This window comes from Crocuta crocuta, unplaced genomic scaffold, assembly GCF_008692635.1.
Source record: "Crocuta crocuta isolate KB4526 unplaced genomic scaffold, BGI_CrCroc_1.0 scaffold323, whole genome shotgun sequence".
Lineage (NCBI taxonomy): Eukaryota > Metazoa > Chordata > Mammalia > Carnivora > Hyaenidae > Crocuta > Crocuta crocuta.
The window spans coordinates 1,486,475-1,507,218 of NW_027536465.1; the positions used below are offsets into that span (position 1 = coordinate 1,486,475).

Consider the following 20,744-nt stretch of genomic DNA (forward strand, 5'->3'; position numbering starts at 1 on the left):
AGGTGTGAATGTATGTATGAGTGTGCATGTGTGAGTATATATGTTTGTGTGAGTGTGCATGAGTGTGTGTGTGTGTGGAGAAAAGCACATGGGGTGTGAATGTATGTTTGTGTAAGAGTATGTGAGTCTGCGTGAGTTTGTGTGTGGAGAAAAGTGCACGGTCGAGGCACCAGTAGGCAGGAGACTTAAGCTTGAAAACTAGTCTCCTGCCTCCTGGTGCCTCGACTGTCATTGCTTCTCTTCTTGGCCTGTCACCTCTTCATTCACACAGTTAGAAGACTGTGTTAAATTTATGGATTAAAAACACATTTTCTCCCTAATGTTCATTCATTTTTGAGAGGCAGAGAGAGACAGAGCACACATAGAGGAGGGGCAGAGAGAGAGGGAGACAGAGAATCCAAAGCAGGCTCCAGGCTCGGAGCTGACAGCACAGAGCCTGACACTGGGCTCGAACCCACGAGCCATGAGATCAGGACCTGAGCTGAAGTCAGACCCTCAACCCGCTCAGCCACCCGGCACCCCTTAAGTTCATGAATTATAAGCATAATATTAGCAGTGGAACCTTACTTTCAAATGCAAGTTTACATGGGAACTAATATCTAAAACATGTAAAAGGGGTGCCTGGGTGGCTCAGTTGGTTAAGCATCTGACTCAGCTCAGGTGTCGATCTCACAGTCCATGAGTTGGAGCCCCACATTGGGCTCTGTGCTGACAGTGCAGAGCCTGCTTGGGGTTCTCTCTCTCTGCCCCTCCCCCATTTGTGTGTGCACTCTCTCTCTCTCTGTCTGTCTCAAAATAAATAAATAAACCTTAAAAATAAAAAAACATGAAAAAAATAAATAAAAGGAGCTGCCTTGATGGACTGAACAAGGGCTGGGGCCCCAGAACTCAGTGGCTTCACCTCCTCACCTCCTGGAAAAGACCTGTGTGGGATTCCTGGGATCCCTGGAACATGGTTCGAAAACAGCCAGTCCACACGTCTCATCTCCAGTTCCTTGCAGTGAAGCATTATAATTATGACGAGAAGGATGAAAATGTCCTTGGCCATGAAATTCCTGCAGGAGGGCTAACGTGGCGTGATTTCCCCGAAAACAGGACTCAGAGCTGCCAGACTGCAGGCCACACTGTGTACTCCCTTAGAGCAGCTTCTTTCCACCTCCCAGCCATTATGGAACCACATGGAAGGGCTGTGGCCAGAAAGGGGCGCTTTTGCCAGCCAGCTGTGAGCCATTAGCAAAGGACTCCACCCCCCAGAGCTTCTAGTCCTGGTTTGTGGAAAGCGGGGAGTGGAATGGGTTAGTCACTGGTAGGTCACTTGCAGCTCTAAAGCTTTTCTGGGATGCGGTCAGAGTATTAGCATCCTCACAAAACTTTATTGTGCGTACAGTATGTGGTCAGGCATGGAGATTGTAGTCAAATTGTAAGACAGACAAAGAACAGTGATGAATTGTATGGAAAGGAAGCACAGAGTGCTAAGAGAACATATTGGAGGGCCTCAACTTGGACCAGGGGGTCAGGGTGGTCCTCCAAGACAGAGAGAGAGAGAGAGAGAGAGAGAGAGAGAGAGACATACAGAGGGGCAGAGAGAGACAAAGACAAAGGCAGAACTAGGAGAATGACGAGGGAGAAGGGCCAGGGGACGACAGAGTACGGGGCTGGGTGGGATTGGAGCAGAGGCCAGAGACATCAGCAGCCTCCATGACCAACTCACTTCCAAACGGACCAACCTGGTGCGTAAAGCAAACTCTCGGACATTTTTATGTTCTCCTCTGCTCCCAAGTATATCAGCAAGCAGTTTGCAAAAATATATAAAATATGCATGGCAATAAAGAATGGTAAGAGACATAAGTTTGGGATGCACAGGAGAGCCAGGAATAAGAATACAAGTGGTGTCAGATGACTTAAATTCCTGCTACAGATGGGTCACAGAGTTTGCTCAGGACTTCTCAGCAGCCAAAGTAGACAGAGTTTGTGTTTCCATGTTCAGTGATACAAGTCACCCTGTTGATAGGGGGACATAGAAAGATTGTTGCTAGGAAGGCAGTTATTAGTCTATTCCTTCTAGAGTCTCCAGTATAAACAATTCATTGTGGGTGCTGATACAATGTTTTCTCTCTTCTTAACTGGCTTAATCCAGGGCTAGACTTTACAACATCAATCTTCCTCCTTTATGTCCCCCTGACCCCAATCTCTTGATATTGCTGCTCAAGACTGTCCTTCACCAGAGACCCCAGCACAACTGAGTATTTCTTTATCTGAACCTAGAAGCAAATGCTCTAAGTCGGGAGGGAGCCTCGTCACTACTGCTACCTTCGAAAGGCATTGTAAATTCCTTATTGCTTCCATTCTGTGTTTGTCTTAATATTTTAGTTTCTCCCTTGTTTCATGGCCACTTGAGAATAATACCATTTATAAAACTGTTTCACTTAGGGGCACCTGAGTGGCTCAGTCAGTTGAGCGTCTGACTTCAGCTCAGGTCATGATCTCATGGTTCACGGGTTCGAGCCCCGCGTCAGGCTCTGTGCTGAATGCTTGCTCACAGCCTGGAGCATGTTTCTGGTTCTGTGTCTCCTTCTCTCTCTGCCCCTCCCCAGTTCACATTCTGTCTCACTCTGTCTCTCAAAAATAAACAGAAACCAACTTGACAATAAACTATTTAAATAAATAAATAAATAAAGTAAAAAAATTAAACCTGTTTCACTTAGAAATCCATTTCTGAAGAGTGCTGTTTGAAATAAATCTCATCACTCCTGGTGTATAACAGAAGTGATAATCTTATCGAAACTAGCCCTAACTATTTAACAGAAGTCAGTTCTCCTTTCTTTTTCTGCACTTAAATTATGCATGACTTGAGGAAACAGGTTTTTTTAATAGTTTATTGTGAGGAAACAGTTTTTGACAGAATTTGCTTTAATATCTTCTTCATCATCTTTGGGCAATGCCAAGCATATATACGAGAAGGTATATTTTCAATTAATGGTCTTCAATGTCATGTAGATATGCACTGAGGATCTCCCTAACTTGTTAGTGTGTGCCTTTGGGTAGGTTACTTGACCTCCTTCCTGAGTCTTACATATTTCGTTTCTTGGATAAAAATGGCTAAAACTCCTATCTCCTATGCGGTTGTGAGAACTGCGAAGAGTGTATATAAAAGAGTCTTTAAGGAGTATATAGTACATTGAATGTGAATGAAAATAATAAACAATCTTATCTAGCAGGATCATTTTAAGGATGAAGAGAATACATATAAAGAGGTTATCAGGTAGGGAAAAAATTAAGTTTTGTTAATATCATCTTTTATCAGGATATGAGGAGATAGATGTCCTAGGAGGTTGCTGGCAGTAGCATCACAGCCACTTTAGAGAGAATTTAGCAGTGTCTATGAAAAGTTAAAAATATACAAACCCTTCTATATTAAAAAGGAGTCATACACTACTAGATATTTATCCAAAGGATATAAAAATGCTGATTTGAAGAGGCACATGCACCCCAATGTTTATAGCAGTGCTGTCAACAATACCCAAATGTTCATAGACCAATGAATGAATAAAGAAGATGTGGCATGTGTGTGTGTGTGTGCGTGTGTGTGTGTGTGTGTATGTATATATAATGGAATATTACTTGGAGATCCAAAGAATGATATCTTGCCATTTGCAATAATGTGGATGGAACTAGAGTGTATTATGCTAAGCAAAATATGTCAGAGAAAGACAAATACCATGTGATTTCACTCATATGTGGAATTTAAGAAACAAAATAGATGAACACAGGGAAAGGGAAGGAAAAATAAGATAAAAACAAAGAGGGAGGCAAACCGTAAGAGACTCTTAAATACAAAGAACAAACGGAGGGTTGCTGGAGGGGAGGTGGGTGGGGGGTGGGCTAAATGGGCGATGGACATTAAGGAGGGCACTTTTGGGATGAGCACTAAGTGTTATATGTAAGTGATGAACCACTGGGTTCTACCCCTGAAGCCAAGACTACACTGTATGTTAACTAACTTGAATTTAAATTATATATATGTATATATACACACAATATATATACATATGCATGAACCCTATAAATAGCAATTCAACTTCTCTGTTTCTACCAGAAAAACTAGGTATTAGCACGAAGAGGTATGTACAAGCACGTATATTCCAACACTGCTTGTAACAAACTAGCAAAAACTGGAAACTACTTAAATGCCCGTCAACGCACAATAGGTACATAAATTTTGGTGTGACAAGCCTATGAAATAATTTAAAATACTGAGGTAAAGTTATATGTTTAACATGGAAAGAGCTCCAAGAAATCATGTTGAGTGAAAAAACAGGCAGGGCGTGGAAGGATCGTTCAGTATAATACCATTTATGTAAGGACACACAGAACAGCCACTTGAAGCAGTATTGTATAGTGGCACATATATGAATGTTAACACATATAAAGAAAAACTGTAAATTTACATATCAACATAAACAGTCATTATCTCTCGGGGAGAGCAGGAAGGAATTGAAACTGAGAATTATGGTCAAAGGAGGAATTTTCTTCCCATAGGGTTTTCTTTTTCTTTTTTAAGCAAGAAATATGTATATAAGTTATAGAACTGAAACAGAATTTTATAGAAACTGCTGGGCACAATGCCTGGCATATAATAAGCTTCTGATAAGTGTTAACTCCCTTTCTTTGGCATAAAATCTCAAAATTATCTGCCAAGTGAATTTGGATTTTATTCATTTATTAAATGAATATGTATAAGCACATATTTTGCCCCAGTTGTGTTTTAATGTTTTCATGGAGAGCAGTTTAGACAGAATGTTAACAACTTAGGGAGAAGACAAATAACTAAGCAAGGAAAAGTAATAAAGTTCACAGGTGCTAATAGATGAAATAGAGAATACTATGGGAACACATCACAGCAACCTTTAACCTGGTTTGGAGGAGTCGAAGATCAGAAAAAGGAACCCTTAACAAATAATCCAAGTAGTCAGAGACTAGATCAAACAGCAGCATGAATTGAAAGAAGGGGCGAGGCAAAGCCAGCTTTGGGGTGCCTATGTGGCTCAGTTGGAAAGTTGTCAATTTCAGCTCGGGTCATGATCTCCTGGTCTATGAGTTTGAGCCCCACGTCTGGCTCTGTGCTGACAGCTCAGAGCCTGGAGCTTGCTTCTGATTCTGTGTCTCCTTCTCTCTCTGCCCCTCCCTGCTTGCTCCCTGCCTTTGTCTCTGTCTCTCTCAAAAATAATAAACATTAAAAAACTTTTTTAAAAAGAAAGAAAGAAAGAAAGAAGAGGCGAGGCAGACTAGTTATAGTCAAAATTGATACAGGTTAGGGATGGCTATCATGATTCATTATGACTTATATCCACAACCATTAAAGAGGCAGGACTTCAGAAATGTTTTTCCTTTGCTCAAGAACCATCTTGTAAAATAGGATCAAAGAACATTTAAAATCTACATTCAATTCTGCTGCAAACTCACTGACTTGTATGTCCTATCTCATGTCCTGGAGTGGGGTTCCTTCTAAGATGATGCATAAAAATGAAAGCAGGGATGTCAGATCTGTGAGACAGGCTGAGTTCAAATTCCAGAGAGATGGGAGACAAGATACAAACTCTAGAACAGGAATTGAAAGTAAGGACAGAGAGAAAACATCCATACAAGGCCAAGGGGGAGAACCGTCTAGGGAACAGATACGGAATTAGAGTTTCCAGGGGAAGTCTCTCTTCCCTGATCCTGTTCCTTAAACCAGGTGGTCCCACCCAGTCACTAGGAGGTTTCAGTCATGAAAATGAACTGTATGGCACCCTATTCTCCTTTAGAGTTTCTCACTTAACTGCATCTCTGCTTTTTGCTCACTGTGACTTCACAACTTTGGATCTGCTGATTTGGGCTCCTATTTCCGGCCCATACGTGTGACCACTGAGTCATCTCAGATATAGTTTACAGGTACTCTATGTTCTCCTGGCTCTGAACAGCCAGTGATGGATCCAGCTGGTTAAGGTTCTCAGGTTCCTAAACCAAAGTCAGCCTTTCTGGTCAGTAGATAGGTACGAATCAAGGGCAAGAGGAACAGAAAATGTGTCCAAAGTGGTGAGTGGGTTTGTATGAGCAATGTTATACTGTAAAGGGGTCTGTGATGGACGCTTGTGGTCCTGGAGTTCTGACCCAACCAGCTCTAAGGTATGGCATTCTGGACCCAGCACCTGATACCATAAAGCTAAAAAAATGTCATAAGAAAACATATTTATTTTCTATTGCAAATGACCTAAATTGAAACCATATCAGTCCATGACAAGAAAGGTAAAGGGAAGAAAAACCTTTGTGTAATACCTTAATTGTGCAATAGACATGCAGGTTGGGGATCTTGCTTGAAATAACTTCTTTAATTTATTACTCAAATTCTGTGACCTATTTTTTAAAATGCCTATTTACATAGAGCAAAGCTTGATTTTTTTAGCAAACTTTTTTTTAAGTCTATTTACTTTTGAGAGAGAATGAGCACGAGTTGGGGAGGAGCAGAGAGAGAGAGAATGCCAAGCAGGCCCTGTGCTGACAGAGCCCAATGCGGGGCTTGTATTCACTGAGCTGGATGCTTAACTGACTGAGCCACCCAGGTGCCCCAACTTAAAATTGTTTTTAATTCAAGGAACTATAAGACACAGAGAGGATATATGCTTTTTCTGGTCCTTGAGTCTTTTCAATGCATCTTTGATCTCCTTGTTTCGCAAACTGTATATGATGGGATTCAGCATGGGAATCACAGCTCCATAGAGCATGGACACCACCTTATTTTGGTCCTGTGAGTAGCCAGTACTAGAATGGAGATATGAGAAGAGACCAGAGCCGTAGAAGAGAATCACCGTGGTCAGATGAGAGGCACAGGTGTTGAAAGCCTTCATCCGCCCTTGGGTTGAATGGATCTTCATGACAGCAGTAATGATGTAGCAATAGGACACCAGAACAACAAGAGCTGATGTCCCACCAACTGCACACACAACAAGAAAGTTCACTACCTGGCTGAGGAAGGTACTAGAGCAAGACAAGACTAGCAGAGGTGGCAGGTCACAGAAAAAGTGGTTAATGACTCGTGGTCCACAGAAATGCAGCTGAAATATGGAACTGGTTTGGACCAATCCCGTGAGGAACCCTCCAGTGTATGCTGTAATGGCCATCCTCACACACATGGTGGGTGACATGAGGGCTGTGTAGAACAGAGGGGTGGCAATAGCAGCATACCGGTCATATGCCATAGCTGCCAGGAGACAGCATTCGGTGCCCCCCATGCCAATGAAGAAGAAAAACTGAGCAGCACATCCCACAAAGGAGATGTTCTTCTGCTGCTTGAAGAAGTCGCAGAGCATCTTGGGGGTGATGGAGGACGTGTATGAGATGTCAACAAAGGACAAGTTTCCAAGGAAGAAGTACATGGGGGAGTGCAGGCATGATTCCATCCTGATCAAGACAACAAGGCCCAGGTTCCAAGCCAGAGTCAGGGAATAGATCCCCAGAAACAACACAAAGAGGAAAGCCTGCAGCTCTGGACGTTCTGAAAATCCCAAAAGGATGAAATTGGTCGTCATGTTGATGTTCCTTTCCACGGCCATGTGTCTTCTCTTTCCTACCTGCAGGCCCAAAAGTGAGACTCCTGGGGAGTGAAAATCCAGGTGGAGAAACCACTTTGTTCTGTCATGGAATCCTAGACTCCCCGAGTCACAGGAGTCACTGGAAAGAAGATATTCTACCTCTCTCCAAAGCGGAATTCCCCTCAACAGCATTTATTGGGCTTCTCATGGCGATCATTGTCATCCTAATCTGATCTGCTATTCGTGCAAAACTGACAGGCCCAGACCAGACTGGCAATTCTGCATTATCTGGATCACCACCTTCATTGTCAATATCACCACTTTACTGAAGGAAGTTATTAATACAATTTGGACCAAATACTCCTTTTTTCCCCACTTGCTTCTAAGCATTAGTGGTTGGATTCTTGAGCCACTCAGATTTATGCTAGATACTTTTTTCTTTTTTTAAAGAATGTAAATATATCATAAATTAAAATAGCCAGAGAAGTAATTTTGTGTTTATCATCATAGTTTGTTCCGACCAGCTTTTATGGGGTCAAGGTATTCTTTCTTCTTTAATTAGTTGAATGAAGCACATAGAGGTGTGGTAACACTGGTATCCCCTTCAGAGACTAAAGGAAAAAGTTAAAAATAAAAGTTCAACACTGAATTGTCAGTGCTCATTCTGCACAAATATTATCAACTGATTACAAACCTTGCACCAAGTTTGATAGACCTGACTGTGGATGATGTAGAAAGTATTAAGACATTATTATCAAGCTCAAAATGTTCGACAGACTGCATGGTACAAACAGGAAGCAGATAAACCACAGCACAATGTGATAGATGCCCCAAGAGAAGTATTTGTATAGTGTCCTGGATCTTGGGCATAGCAGGTGGAAGCTTCTGAGAGATGTGTTCCAACATATGAGGGTTCCAACAGTGAATATGGGGTTACCAGGATGAAAATTTGGTGTATGAGGGGGTTGGATACGGTTCCGGAAAAGCATTTGCAAAACCAAAGGAAAGCATAGTACTTGGAACACCTTAAAAATGTCAGCATGGCAGGGGCTCAGGTTGAACAGGGTTAAGAGCAGATAACAGAGGTCTAGTTTTGAGAACCAGTAGGAGGTGGGAAAATAGTGAAAGATCTTTGAAACCCAAAGCAAAGACGGCAAGACATTTGTTTGTTTCATACATATGTGTGCATACAATTGCATATGCTATGTATATAATTGCATATGCTGTATATATAAATGCAAATATGTATTGCATATTCACATTTAATTTCAACCTCCTCTGCACTTCTGAAATTCTGTCCTCCTTTACTCTGTTCTGCTCTTTTGATAGGATGCATCACCTTCTCCCATTGGATAGAATCAATTGGTTGTTGATCCTGATTGGCTGTCTCCCTTAGATTGTAAGCTTAAGGAAGACTAGGATTTATAGGAATTTTTGTCTCTTTTGTTCATTGAAGTATCCCCAGCACCTACAGCTGTACCTGGCATGTCGTGGGTGCTCAATAAATATTTGCTGGATAAACGCCATGCTAAGGGGTTTGACATTTCTCCTATGGGCAAGAGGGAAAATATGAAAGTTTTGTTCTTGTTTGTTTTTTAAAATTTTAATTATTCCTTTGTAAACAGGGAACTAGTTGTCAAATATGTGTTTAACAATATAGCAGAGCAGTATTGCTGTGTGGAAGCAGGATAGGAGTGAAAAGGAAATGTGGAAGGGAGACCAAACCGTTGCTTTGAGAGCCAAGAGGAAAGCTATTACTGATTTGAGTGGAGACAGGTAGGTTTAGAAATGAATGCGCCCCTGAGATGCAACAGCACCATTCACTCTGCTGTGCTGCAGGGGAGAAAAACCGTAAATGGCCACCTAGTCGCTGCCTCCTTTTTTCTCACATTCACAGTCAAAGCAACATGTTAGTAAGTTACACCATGATTCTTTCCCATTTCAACCCAAGAGTCTACAGTATACATCTGTTACACTTTTAGAGTGTGATAAAAGTGAATTAGCAATCATTTTATATGATTTCCACATCAATAACCTGGTCATCTTGACCTGAATTACCTGGAGGTGAAGATATTAGAAGTAGAGTACATGACATGTGTTAAATGTCCTTATAAGTATATACAATGTATATTATATGAATATATTACATATCATATTTTATATGGATGTATCTACATATATCATATATATCAGAGTTTTCATGGTCTGAGAGAGCCGTCATTTCTTTGACAGCATTTTTGAGCTGACGCAGCATTCCCACATCGGCTACCTTATCTGCGGGCAGGGCTCTGATGTCAGCCAGAGTCAGTCTCTAACCCTCCATCTGCAGGCTGTGAGGCCTTGGGCAAGCCGACACATCACTCTTAAATCTCTTTTCATTTTCCTCAACTGCAAAACTAAGACGATGGTAGTACTGGCCACTTCATAGATTGTGAGGATTAAAAGAAGTTACATCAAGTACTGGAGAGAAAAAGAAATAATTCTTATTGCTTAACAAATGATCAGCACTGTAAGGATTTGAATCCCGGTCTCTCCATCCCTAATCCAGAGTTTGCTCTCCATTGCATCTGCTGCTTAAAGCCAGGTGCACCTACTTGTATATAACAGCAGCTACATTGACCATATGCCCTTTGCTGGTGTGATTGCCAATATTTTCAGCAATATGTTGGCTTATTTCATCACACTGTGTGCTTCCTTTTGTTTGCTGACCTGCTCTGTCTACAGACTTAACTATAAAGCCTGGGCAGACATTATAAGCTCAGTGTCATTATAAGCTATAGTTCCTGGCACATAGTAAACATAAAATAATATTTGCGGAATGAGTTCAATCTACAACAATTTGGAAAGGCACATATTACAGACCAGAAGATCACTGAGGTTATCACAGCTGACACACTTAAGTGACCAAACCAATATTTAAATCACTGATTCTTTGACTGCAGAGCCTCTTCTCTTTCCTGAATGCTGTAGGAAGAACTTGACAAAGGGCCTGAGCAATCCACAGGACCATATTATGGGCATAAGCTGCAGCAGATATGATCCGTTCCCCATCCTGACTGGATGGGGAAAGACTGGACAAGACTGGATATGTGGAATCTGATTTCTGAAAATCACTGTAAAGAGTTTTTCTTCTCCCCTGAGAAGATCCGCTTGCCTTTTAACAAGGTTAATGCCACATACCAAGATAAAGTGGAATGAAGTTCTAATGTGGTAACTCCCAAATAAATGATATAACTGAGGTGCAGAGGGAATTTTCAGTTCAGATGACTTTGTAGCGTATGATAAAGAAAACCCAGAAAGACAAGCTTGTAGGAAAAGAAACGTATTTTCTCCTTTCTTCTCATCTGTTGCAGTGCTTGGTACTTTATAGGTACCCAGTGAATATTTGACTTGCTCAGTAAAGGCTAATAACATATTTACTGTAAACTTTCCCTAATCCCAAGATCATTAGACCTGTGCTATTTTAAAGATTTTATTTTATTTTATTTTATTTTTTTATTTTATTTTTTGAGAGAGAGAGGAAAGGGGGCAGAGAAAGGGGTGGGAGGAGAGAATCCCAAGCAGTCTCTACACCCAGCATTCGGCCAACGTGGGGCTCAATCTCACAACCAAGAGATCATGACCTTTACCTGAAATCAAGAGTCAAGTAGATGCTTAACCAACTGAGCCACCCAGGTGCCCCTGGACCTGTGCTATTTTACATGCTGCATGGATGTCCAAAAAACTCTGGAGATATACTTAAAATAATAGAAGTTGAAACCAGTTAGGCTAGACTTTCCCCATTATAAATGATGAACCTAAAGCCAAAGAGAGAGTGAATGTCTGTACAGCTGGTTGATAGAAGTGGAATTAGGACCTATATTTCCTTTTCTAGGAGTAGCTCTCTCTGCTTTACCTTATTCTAAGGTTTTTGATGCTTATTTATATTTTTGAGAGAGAGAGAGAGAGACAGAGTGAGAGTGGGAGAGGGGCAGAAAGAGGTGGAGACACAGAATCTGAAGCAGGCTCCAGGCTCTGAGCTGTCAGCACAGAGCCTGACATGGGGCTTGGACTGCAAACCACAGGATCATGACCTGAGCTGAATTTGGACACTTAACCAACTGAGCCACCCAGGCACCCCTGCTCTACCTTATTCTAAAAGCTGGAAGTCTCAATGGCAACTAGAGAGGATCCAAGGAAACCATATGATTTCCTCGCACATGCGTGCACTCAGGAGTCTAGAATAGCATGAATATGCTCTTAGTAATAGCGTAAGAGACTCTTAAATACAGAGAACAAATTGAGGGTTGGTGAGGTTGGGGGAAAGTGGGGGATGGGCATTAAGGAGGGCACTTGTGGGGATGAGCACTGGGTGTTTTATGTAAGTGTTGAATCCCTGGATTCTAATCCTGAAGCCAAGACTACACTGTATATTAACTAACTTGAGAATTTTAAAAAAATGTTGATTCAAATCTTATTTCTCCTACCTTTTTGCTGTGTGACCTTGGGAAAAAATGGTTTGCCATTCTGAGTCTTAATCTTCTTATCTCCTGTCTATACCATAAAAAGAGTGTTTTCGAGTCCACTTTCCTTCCTTATTCCCACTTGAAAAAAAAGCAGAACTTTTTTCAAAACAAAATTTTCTGCAGAAGTACAGAATACAAAATAGGTGAAGTCCAGCTCCTCTGGATAAAGTAAAAGCAGGAGAGAGAGGGGAAGGCAGCCTCCTGCCTGCTACATCTCCCCTTCCTTCAAATGTCTTTCTACATCTCCCATTCTGTGATTATAGGATTTACATTCCTACAGAAGGACAAAGGGCAGACTCACCTACAACTCCTTAAACTCTGGGCTTCAGTCAGATGGCTAAGATCAGATGCACGGAACTACAGTGAAAACTCATCTCTGCTAGCACCTGAAGCATTAGTTTTGGCCAAAGAGATCAACAAAATTTGGGTGTAGCTACTTTAAATTGGCCACCAAGGGAAGGACTTGACAGGGATTTAAAGGAAGGCCAGTTCTCTCCCAAGTACCATTGGGTCTCTTTAAGTTATGGGATTATGGCTGTCCCAGGGAGCACCTATTGGCAGCCTGGCTGGCTGGCTGGCCTCAGGGGCAAAGAAGATGCCAGCTTTGGTTGAGTGGACTTGATTTTCGTTGGCCCTGCTTCCATCGTATTCCTAGTCTCTGGTCTTATTCCAGTAAGATATCCCACAGGCATTGACGGCCAAGAGTGTCTTTTGGCTTCAAAATAGCGTAACTATTTCAAACAACAGCAGTTACCTTTGTAAGGCACTAGATATTTTACAGGAACTTTCCAATGTAAAAACATCTTTTGGATGACTCCAAGGGTTTTAACTAGGACTAAATGAGTAACATCAAGAGAGGGAGAGATAGAGAGACAGAAGTTATAGGAAAACAATAGGCCAGTCCAAAGGTGGAATGGATGTTCTAGAAAGGGGTAGATTTTCCATCACTGAAAGTGAGTAAGGAGAAAATAGTATACTTGACAGCAGTGATCTCTCACTTATACATAAAATTAAAAATGAACAAACTCATAGAAACAGAGAACAGATTGGGGGTTGTCAGAGGTGGGAGGCCGGGGGTAAGGGAAATGGGTGAAGATGTTCAAAAGGTACATACTTCCAGTTATATGATAAATATATCCTAGGAACATAATATACAGCATGGTGACTATGGCTAACAGTACTGTATTATATAGTTGAAATTATATACTTGAAATATAAGTGAGTAAATCTTAAAAGTTCTTATCACAAGAAAAAGATTGTAACAATATGAGGTGATGAATGTTAACTCAACCTACTGTGGTGATCATTTCATCATATACACAAATATCTAGTCATTGTGTTAAACACTTTAAGTTAATACAATGTCATATGTCAATTATATCTCAGTAAATCTGGTAAAAATTTAAAAACAGGCTATCAAAAAAAAAAAAAGAGAGAGAGAGAGAGCAAGAGAGAGTCAGAACTAGTTGACCTTATGGAATCTATAAAATTCTAAGATTCTATGATTCTGTGAAATAAAGATAAAGAGGAAAGAAGACAGGCATTTACTACCACTTTGGGTTGTGTGGATTGGACTTTTTGCATACTTTATTTTATAGTATCCTCACAGTAGCTCTGAAAGGAAAGCATTCTTAAACGTATTTTCAGATGAGAAAATGGAATTTTGGATACGTGCTTGCCAAAGGTCACAAGACATATTGAAACAATGCTAGAATTTGTGCTCAGGTTTTCTAGAATCCAAAGTCCATGTTCTGTCCTTCCATCCCACTTCATCCCAGAAGGACAAGAGACATGGATGGCAATGGGGGGCATAATATGATAGACCTCATTTTTCAAAAGATCTATATGCAGGGAGTTTAAAAGCAAATAACCTTTAGCTATTTGCCTACAACAAGAGTTCTCTTGTGTGTATTTTGTTTATGATTTATCAAATACCCAACTTGAAAAGACTTGAATTCTATTCTGTGTCTGGGGAGGGACGTGCAAGGAACAGGAGGAAGTGGGCATTGTGCAAACCCACAGGACTTGTGGATTCCTTCAAGGATTTATAAGAAATGGCCACCACACCCTGTTTATGTTGGCAGCTCTCTGCAGCTTGCATCCAGATGAGAAAAATCTGTAGTTTCCCTTCTCCACGGCTAAACCCCACCCACTTCTCTTCTACCAAGACTATAGTCCCCCACTGTGAGGCTAGAAAATTTAGACCCTGTCTACAAATTCCCATCACCTGACCTTATGCCAACCTTCTTGGGATCTCTCTAAGGTTTGAGACTGAGGAAAGGATCACCTTTGCCATTGCAGTAGTTTGTGTGCAATTAATCTGTTCTAGATGAAAATAATAAAAATAAAAACAAAACACTCCTTATTGCAGATTGATGGGTATAAAAATGGGGTGCTTGAAGCCTGATTTTTTAAAAATTTCTTGCCTTTCTCCTTCCCTCCCTCCCTCCTTCCTCTCCAGGGCAAAACTCCGAAAGGACTCTCTTTGATATTCACAGAATAAAAATACCATCAATAGAATCAAGGCCTCCTTTTGTGACATCTCCACCCCAGCTCCCATTTGTCAGGTGGTTCTAACCTGATTGTTCATGATCAGCCACTGCCCCTCTCACTGGTCTTTCTGCCTTTAGACTCTCTCCATTTTAGTCCTTCCTCCTTAACCAGCAGGTGGACTTCCCTAAAGCACATATCTAATCATGTCATTCCTTGCTCAAGAATATTCATTAGTTTGTTGTTGTTCATTAGCAGCCCAAGGGCATCCAAGGCCTTATCCTAATCCTTAGAGCCCTCACCACCCAGTGACTCTTGGTGAACATGGTATGGAAATCAAGGAGGAGAAACAGGAACAAAAGCCCATTGGACATGACAAGCAGGAAGGAGCATGTGATCAGCACAGTTTCAATACAAGCCCATCCATCCCAAATGGGCTACCTGGAGTGGGGACCAGGGAATCTAAGTAAAGCCAGGTGCTGAAGAAAGTGAGATACAGCTTGGTAGTTAAAGAAGAGAAAGAGGGCGCCTGGGTGGCTCAGTCAGTTAAGTGTCTGACTTCAGCTTAGGTCATGATCTCACAGTTCATGGGTTCAAGCCCCGCATCGGGCTCTGTGCTGACAGCGAGCTCAGACCCTGGAGCCTGTTTCAGATTCTTTATCTCCCTCTCTCTCTGACCCTCCCCTGCTCATGCTGTCTCTCTCTCTTTCTCTCTCTCTCTCAGAAATAAATAAAACATTAAAAAATATATTTTTAAAGAGAAAGAAATGAAAATTAGATACAGTGTCTGGCAATGTTAAGGTAAAAGAATTCCCCAGATTGGGGTAACCAGAACAGATTTGGAGACTGGAAGAAAGGCCATGGAGAGGGATTCTCTGTAGCAGTTGTTCTCTATTGTGGTGGCTCCCTCGATAATGACCAGCAGTTGGAAGAGCCATAATGTAAGCCTGTGCCAATCAGAAGAGATGGAGGAAGGCTGTATGAGAACACAAAGGCAAGCAATAATGAGAAGGACAAGGAACCCAGAATCAGGAAAGGAGGGGTTACAATGGGAGGAGGGTCACAGAGGGAAGGGTTATAGGAGGCTGGTCTTGTCTGCCTTTGTAAATAGTTGTTTTAGCTCATTGAAAATAGCATAAAAGTTTATTTTTCTGGATCCAGGGTAAGTGGAGAAGGTGGTCTCTTGGAGTCTATTCTCAGTCTTAGAATAGATCTATAAACCAACAAGGTAGTATAACCTAGAAAATAGTTGCCCAAACACACGTGTCAAGAAGATGTGGCCCTCCACAGTGTCTACTGTCTATTCTTCTTTTATTTAATGTTTTATTTATTTCTGAGAGAGAGACAGACAGCATGAGCAGGGGAGGGTCAGAGAGAGAGGGAGACACAGAATCTGAAACAGGCTTCAGGCTCTGCACTAGCTGTCAGCACAGAGCCCGATGCAGGGCTCAAACTCACGAACCATGAGATCATGACGTGAGCTGAAGTCGGACGCTTAACCGACTGAGCCACCCAGGCGCCCCTCTATTGTCTATTCTTTAAAGAGACTCTGATCTTTCAGTCCTGTTTGGAGTGATGGGATGGGTAGAGCCTCTTCTAGGAAGCCACATTGCCATGTATCCCTTGCTGCGTAAGCCCACCCCAAGCCTTTCCTAAAGATGCCTTGCTAAGACCAGGAGCATGGAGAAGCATGGAGCCTTTGGAGATCATGTATCCAATTAAGTTCTGTGCATTGCAACACTGAATTGTCCCTTAAAATAGATCTGATAATGATCCATAGCAGATGTGACTTGGGAAATGTACAACCACCCTGAACTTGCCTGATCTTCATACTTATAAGCATTATGTCATTGGGCTCAATTTCAAACAGAAGAGGCAGCTATGATAAGAGGCAGGCCGTTAGGCTGATGAATGTTTACTGGAGAGGACTATCTAGCTGTATCCCAGAGGCTGGGAAAGGCCTTATTATGAGGCCATAAAAAGCCAGATGAACAGGGGACACTTCAGTCCATGTGAATGTTTATGTTTTGGGGAGGCAAGAGAAGAGAGGGGAGAACAGCTATAGATTATCAAGCAGCTGTTCATTTGACTGAATTATTCATTAGTCTTAAAAATCTAAAATTGGTCTTGAAATTCTGTCAGATGTAACAGATAGAAAGGTAGAGGGAAAAACCCAACAGTTTCCCTCTGTGCACTGCCTCTATTATACCTCTGATTGATGTTTCAAGACACTACTCTTCTCAAGTTGGTCAACGAATGGGTTTGGGCAATCAGCTTCACATGGCTAGGAATGGGGAGGAATGACCTATTACTCACCCATTTATTGCCTCTCCCCAAGACCAAATTTCAAGCTCAATAATGCAAGAAATATTTCTAGATCGACTTCACCCCACTGCGATTATTTCATTCTTCTACATGTTTCTGAAGTTAACATTTATTAAGCCCTCTATGTTTAAGGGCAGACAGAAAGATGAACTAAATGGTTTCAAGGTTGATGACTCTCCAAATTCTCTAGCTTCACACTGTTTTGACCTCTATACCTCCACCAACTTGAAATTCTATGCACCCTAGTCACATGATTTGGCGGCTCTCTCCCAGACCTCACCATAATGGGAAACTGCTTAATTTCAAAATCTCAAATTGTAAAATTACCCTTTACCAAAACTTCCTGTTTTTCTACTGTGCAACTCTCAGTGAATCTATTCTTGGTGACTCATTGCTCCTTAGACCCTCCCAAATTCATGAGTCCATCACTCTGGCTCTGAGACATTCCTACACCACCCTTCACCACTTTCTTCTCTTTCCAATACTAGTCTCAGATTTAAGTTGCTGATGGGATCAGCTATTTACATGTGGCCTCTAATTCCACAAAGGCATTTACTGCTACATGAAAGCCTTACAAGCTTCTTGCTGATTCCCTATCATATGACCTAAAGCCATTCCAGGATAACCTTTCTTGACATCCTCACCTAGATAGGATTTCTCCCTAACCTAAACTCTCATGGCATATACATGTTATTCCTTTGTGATTTCCACCTGACTCAGAAATAGTTATGCATCTACTTGTATAATTTCTCTTTGAGGATTTTTAGAATTTTAACTTATTCATCTTTGTGTTCCAGTGACTGGCATCAAATAGATGCTCCATGACTATTTCCTGAATTGAATAGGACAAACTTTCTACAAAGGAACTTTTTAATAAAGATAATAGTTTCATTGGGATATCAGTTGCAAAGTTTGGAGGGAGACAGCTTTACAAAGAAGCAAATTAAAACTTGCAGTGAGGATATTAAATTTCTATTGCCTCATACTGAATATATTGCAAATTTAGCAGCTTTGAACAATAGACATACTATCTCAACTTCTTTTTTTTTCTTTTTTTCAATTTTATTTAAAGTCAAGCTAGTTAACATACAGTGTAGTCTTGGCTAACACACAGTAGAACCCAGTGATTCATTGCTTACAGATGACACCCAGTGCTCATTCCACATTAAGCCCTCCTTAATGCTCTCACCCATTTAACCCATCCCCCTACCCACATCCCTTCCAGCAGCATTTAGTTTGTTCTCTGTATTTAAAAGTCTCTTGTGGTTTGCTTCCCTCTCTGTTTTTATCTTATTTTTTCCTTCTCTTCATACTATCTCAACTTAAAAAAATTTTTTTTAATGTTTATTTATTTTTGAAAGAGAGAGAGAGAGAGAGCGAGAGCGCATGTGCACAAGGAGGGGAGGGACAGAGAGAAAGGGAGACACAGAATCAGAAGCAGGCTCCAGGCTGTCAGTACAGAGCCCGGTGTGGGGCTCGATTCCACAGACCACGAGATCATGACCTGAGCTGAAGTTGGACACTTAACTAACTGAGCCACCTAGGCACCCCAATCTCAACTTCTTAGGTCACAAGTTTGAGCATAGTTCAGCTAGGTTCTCTGCTTACTGTCTTCCTCCTGAACAGGATAAGAGAAAGTATTGGGTTGTTTAGCTCTTCCTATCTCTTTCTGCATCTTACGAAGTAGGGAGGGAGGATATTTAATATTCCTTTTGCAGATGAGAAGTGAAAGGTGGAAGTCACTTGGAAAGAACTTGTAGCTTAGTTCAAGGAAGCATTTTCTTACAGTAGGAATTTTCTTATCTTTACCCAAACATTAAAGAGACTGAGAGATTGTGAGTGCTTGGGATGGAGAGAAGTATTGAAGAGAAATATTCCTATATCCTGGGCACAACAGAGAGGTGGGTGTATTCAGTCTCTCTTGGGCATGCATGCCAAGATATTTGAGGGGGTAATCACAGCTAAAGTGGCAACTACTGGGGAAAAAAGAGTATCCTATCTGGCCCACTATGGCAGAGGTGTTAATATCCTGTCCCCTTGGGTGATGCTAATAAACATGCTAGGTCACCTCAGCAAGAAGAGCTGAGGTTCTGCTTCCTCATCTATTAGCCAAGCTGTCAGGAAGACCGAATGTTTGTGGATATAAACTGTGAAGAGTTACACACACTAAAGTCAGTACCATCACTATCACTAGTCAATCTGCCTACTGCCCTGTCTGTGTTAACTTCTCAATCACTACAGATTCTTGTAATGGATCTTCCTCTACTGGTTAATGAAAGTCTAACAAGATTTCACCTTTTGGTGTCTTGTCAGAGATATATCACACATATGTAAGAAATATACTTCACGTAATATACTTTGCCATTTCATGATTATTGGTTTGTTTGGTCATCTTCATAGCCGTGTGATGTACTCCTGGCAATCCATCTGTAACTCTAATTGGCACAAGCCATATTTTAATTGCATAAAGAGAAAAATGGCTATTTCAAGAAACCTATGGTGAATCTGTTTATTTCTACTTTTGACCCAAGGGCTGCCCCCTCCTCCTCCTCCTCTGTTCTTCACTTGGCTCAGTTCTGTCCCAAGAGCATGGAGTCATCCAGTATGTCTTGTTGGTGGATGATATATCTGTACCACAGCACAGCATGACGGGTGAGGGGATTGCTAGGGTCTTGGCAGTATTAATCAATCATGGTTCTACCAGAGCCTGAGGTCTGAGACTCTGCAGGGCTGTTCAGGAATCAAGCATGGTTATAAGTGTCCTGTGTGTCTTAGTTTAAGTGTGCCCTCTTATGTTGAGAAGAAAGGCTGGAAAAAGCAGATTAAAAAAAAGAGCTGGCCAGATGTCCATGGCCAGATACCCCCCTTGTATGCTTTTGGCTTCTGTAATCTTGTGTGCCTCTTGGGTCAACCAACTGCCCACATAGCACAACCAATTAGTGCCCCCACCTTTTTTCCTTGAGCCCCTGCAATCCCACCCACCTGTGCAGCTGATAGAAAGTTTCCAAGTCAGAGAAGCTGGCCAAGCATAAAAGTAGACCAGGGCTTGGGGCCCAGCCTTTGGAGATGACTCCGCTGGGTCGGCACCGGTGAGAAATAAACAGTCTTTTCTGATTCCCTGAGTGCAAGTCACTTGTCCCTTCCTGGGCACCGTGTATTTGCTGTGACAATGTTGGTATAAGAAGGGCAGTTTCTTTTGTATATGATGACTTGGGAACAGAGATGGGTTTGTGTTTTACTTTTTTATTTTCTTAGGACCTTTAATTTCCATGGCTTGTTTCCTTTTTCATTACCAGATCTCTACAGAATACCAGCCACAGAAATGGTGCTTTCCCAAGAATGTCGACTTTGGTCCTACACACTTACCATGCTTGTTCTCTGTTGTTTTTTAAAAACAGCTTTATTGGAGGGTCGCCTGGGTGGCTCAGTAGGTGAAGCATCCAACTTCGGCTCAGGTCATGATCTCCAAGTTCGTGAGTTCTGCCATGCTTCCAGCCTCTGTCTGACAGCTCAGAGCCTGGCACTTGCTTCAGATTGTGTGTCTCCCTCTTTCTCTGCCTCTCCCCTACTCACTCCCCTGTGTGCTCTCTGTCTCTCAAAAATAAACAAATGTTTAAAAATTAAAAAAAATAAAAAGCTTTATTGAGATATACTTCACATATTATAAAATTTACCCACTTAAAGTATGCAATCCAGCGACTTTATTTTTTTTTTTTAATATTTTTACTTATTTCTAAGAGAGAGAGAGAGAGAGCGTGAGCAGGGGAGGGTCAGAGAGAGAGGGAGATACATACTCTGAAACAGGCTCCAGGCTCCGAGCTGGCAGTCAGCACAGAGCCCGACGCGGGGCTCGAAC

At 41.6% G+C, this 20,744-nt stretch overlaps 1 protein-coding gene across 1 annotated transcript; it reads right to left on the reverse strand.

The window, feature by feature from the left end:
* Positions 1-6,626: 6,626 nt before the first annotated feature.
* LOC144218840 (olfactory receptor 5A1-like) lies at positions 6,627-7,589 on the reverse strand. The gene has a single exon (XM_077748814.1). It carries the CDS (start codon positions 7,587-7,589, stop codon positions 6,627-6,629), a length of 963 nt encoding a protein of 320 aa, XP_077604940.1.
* Between the last annotated feature and the right edge of the window lie 13,155 nt (positions 7,590-20,744).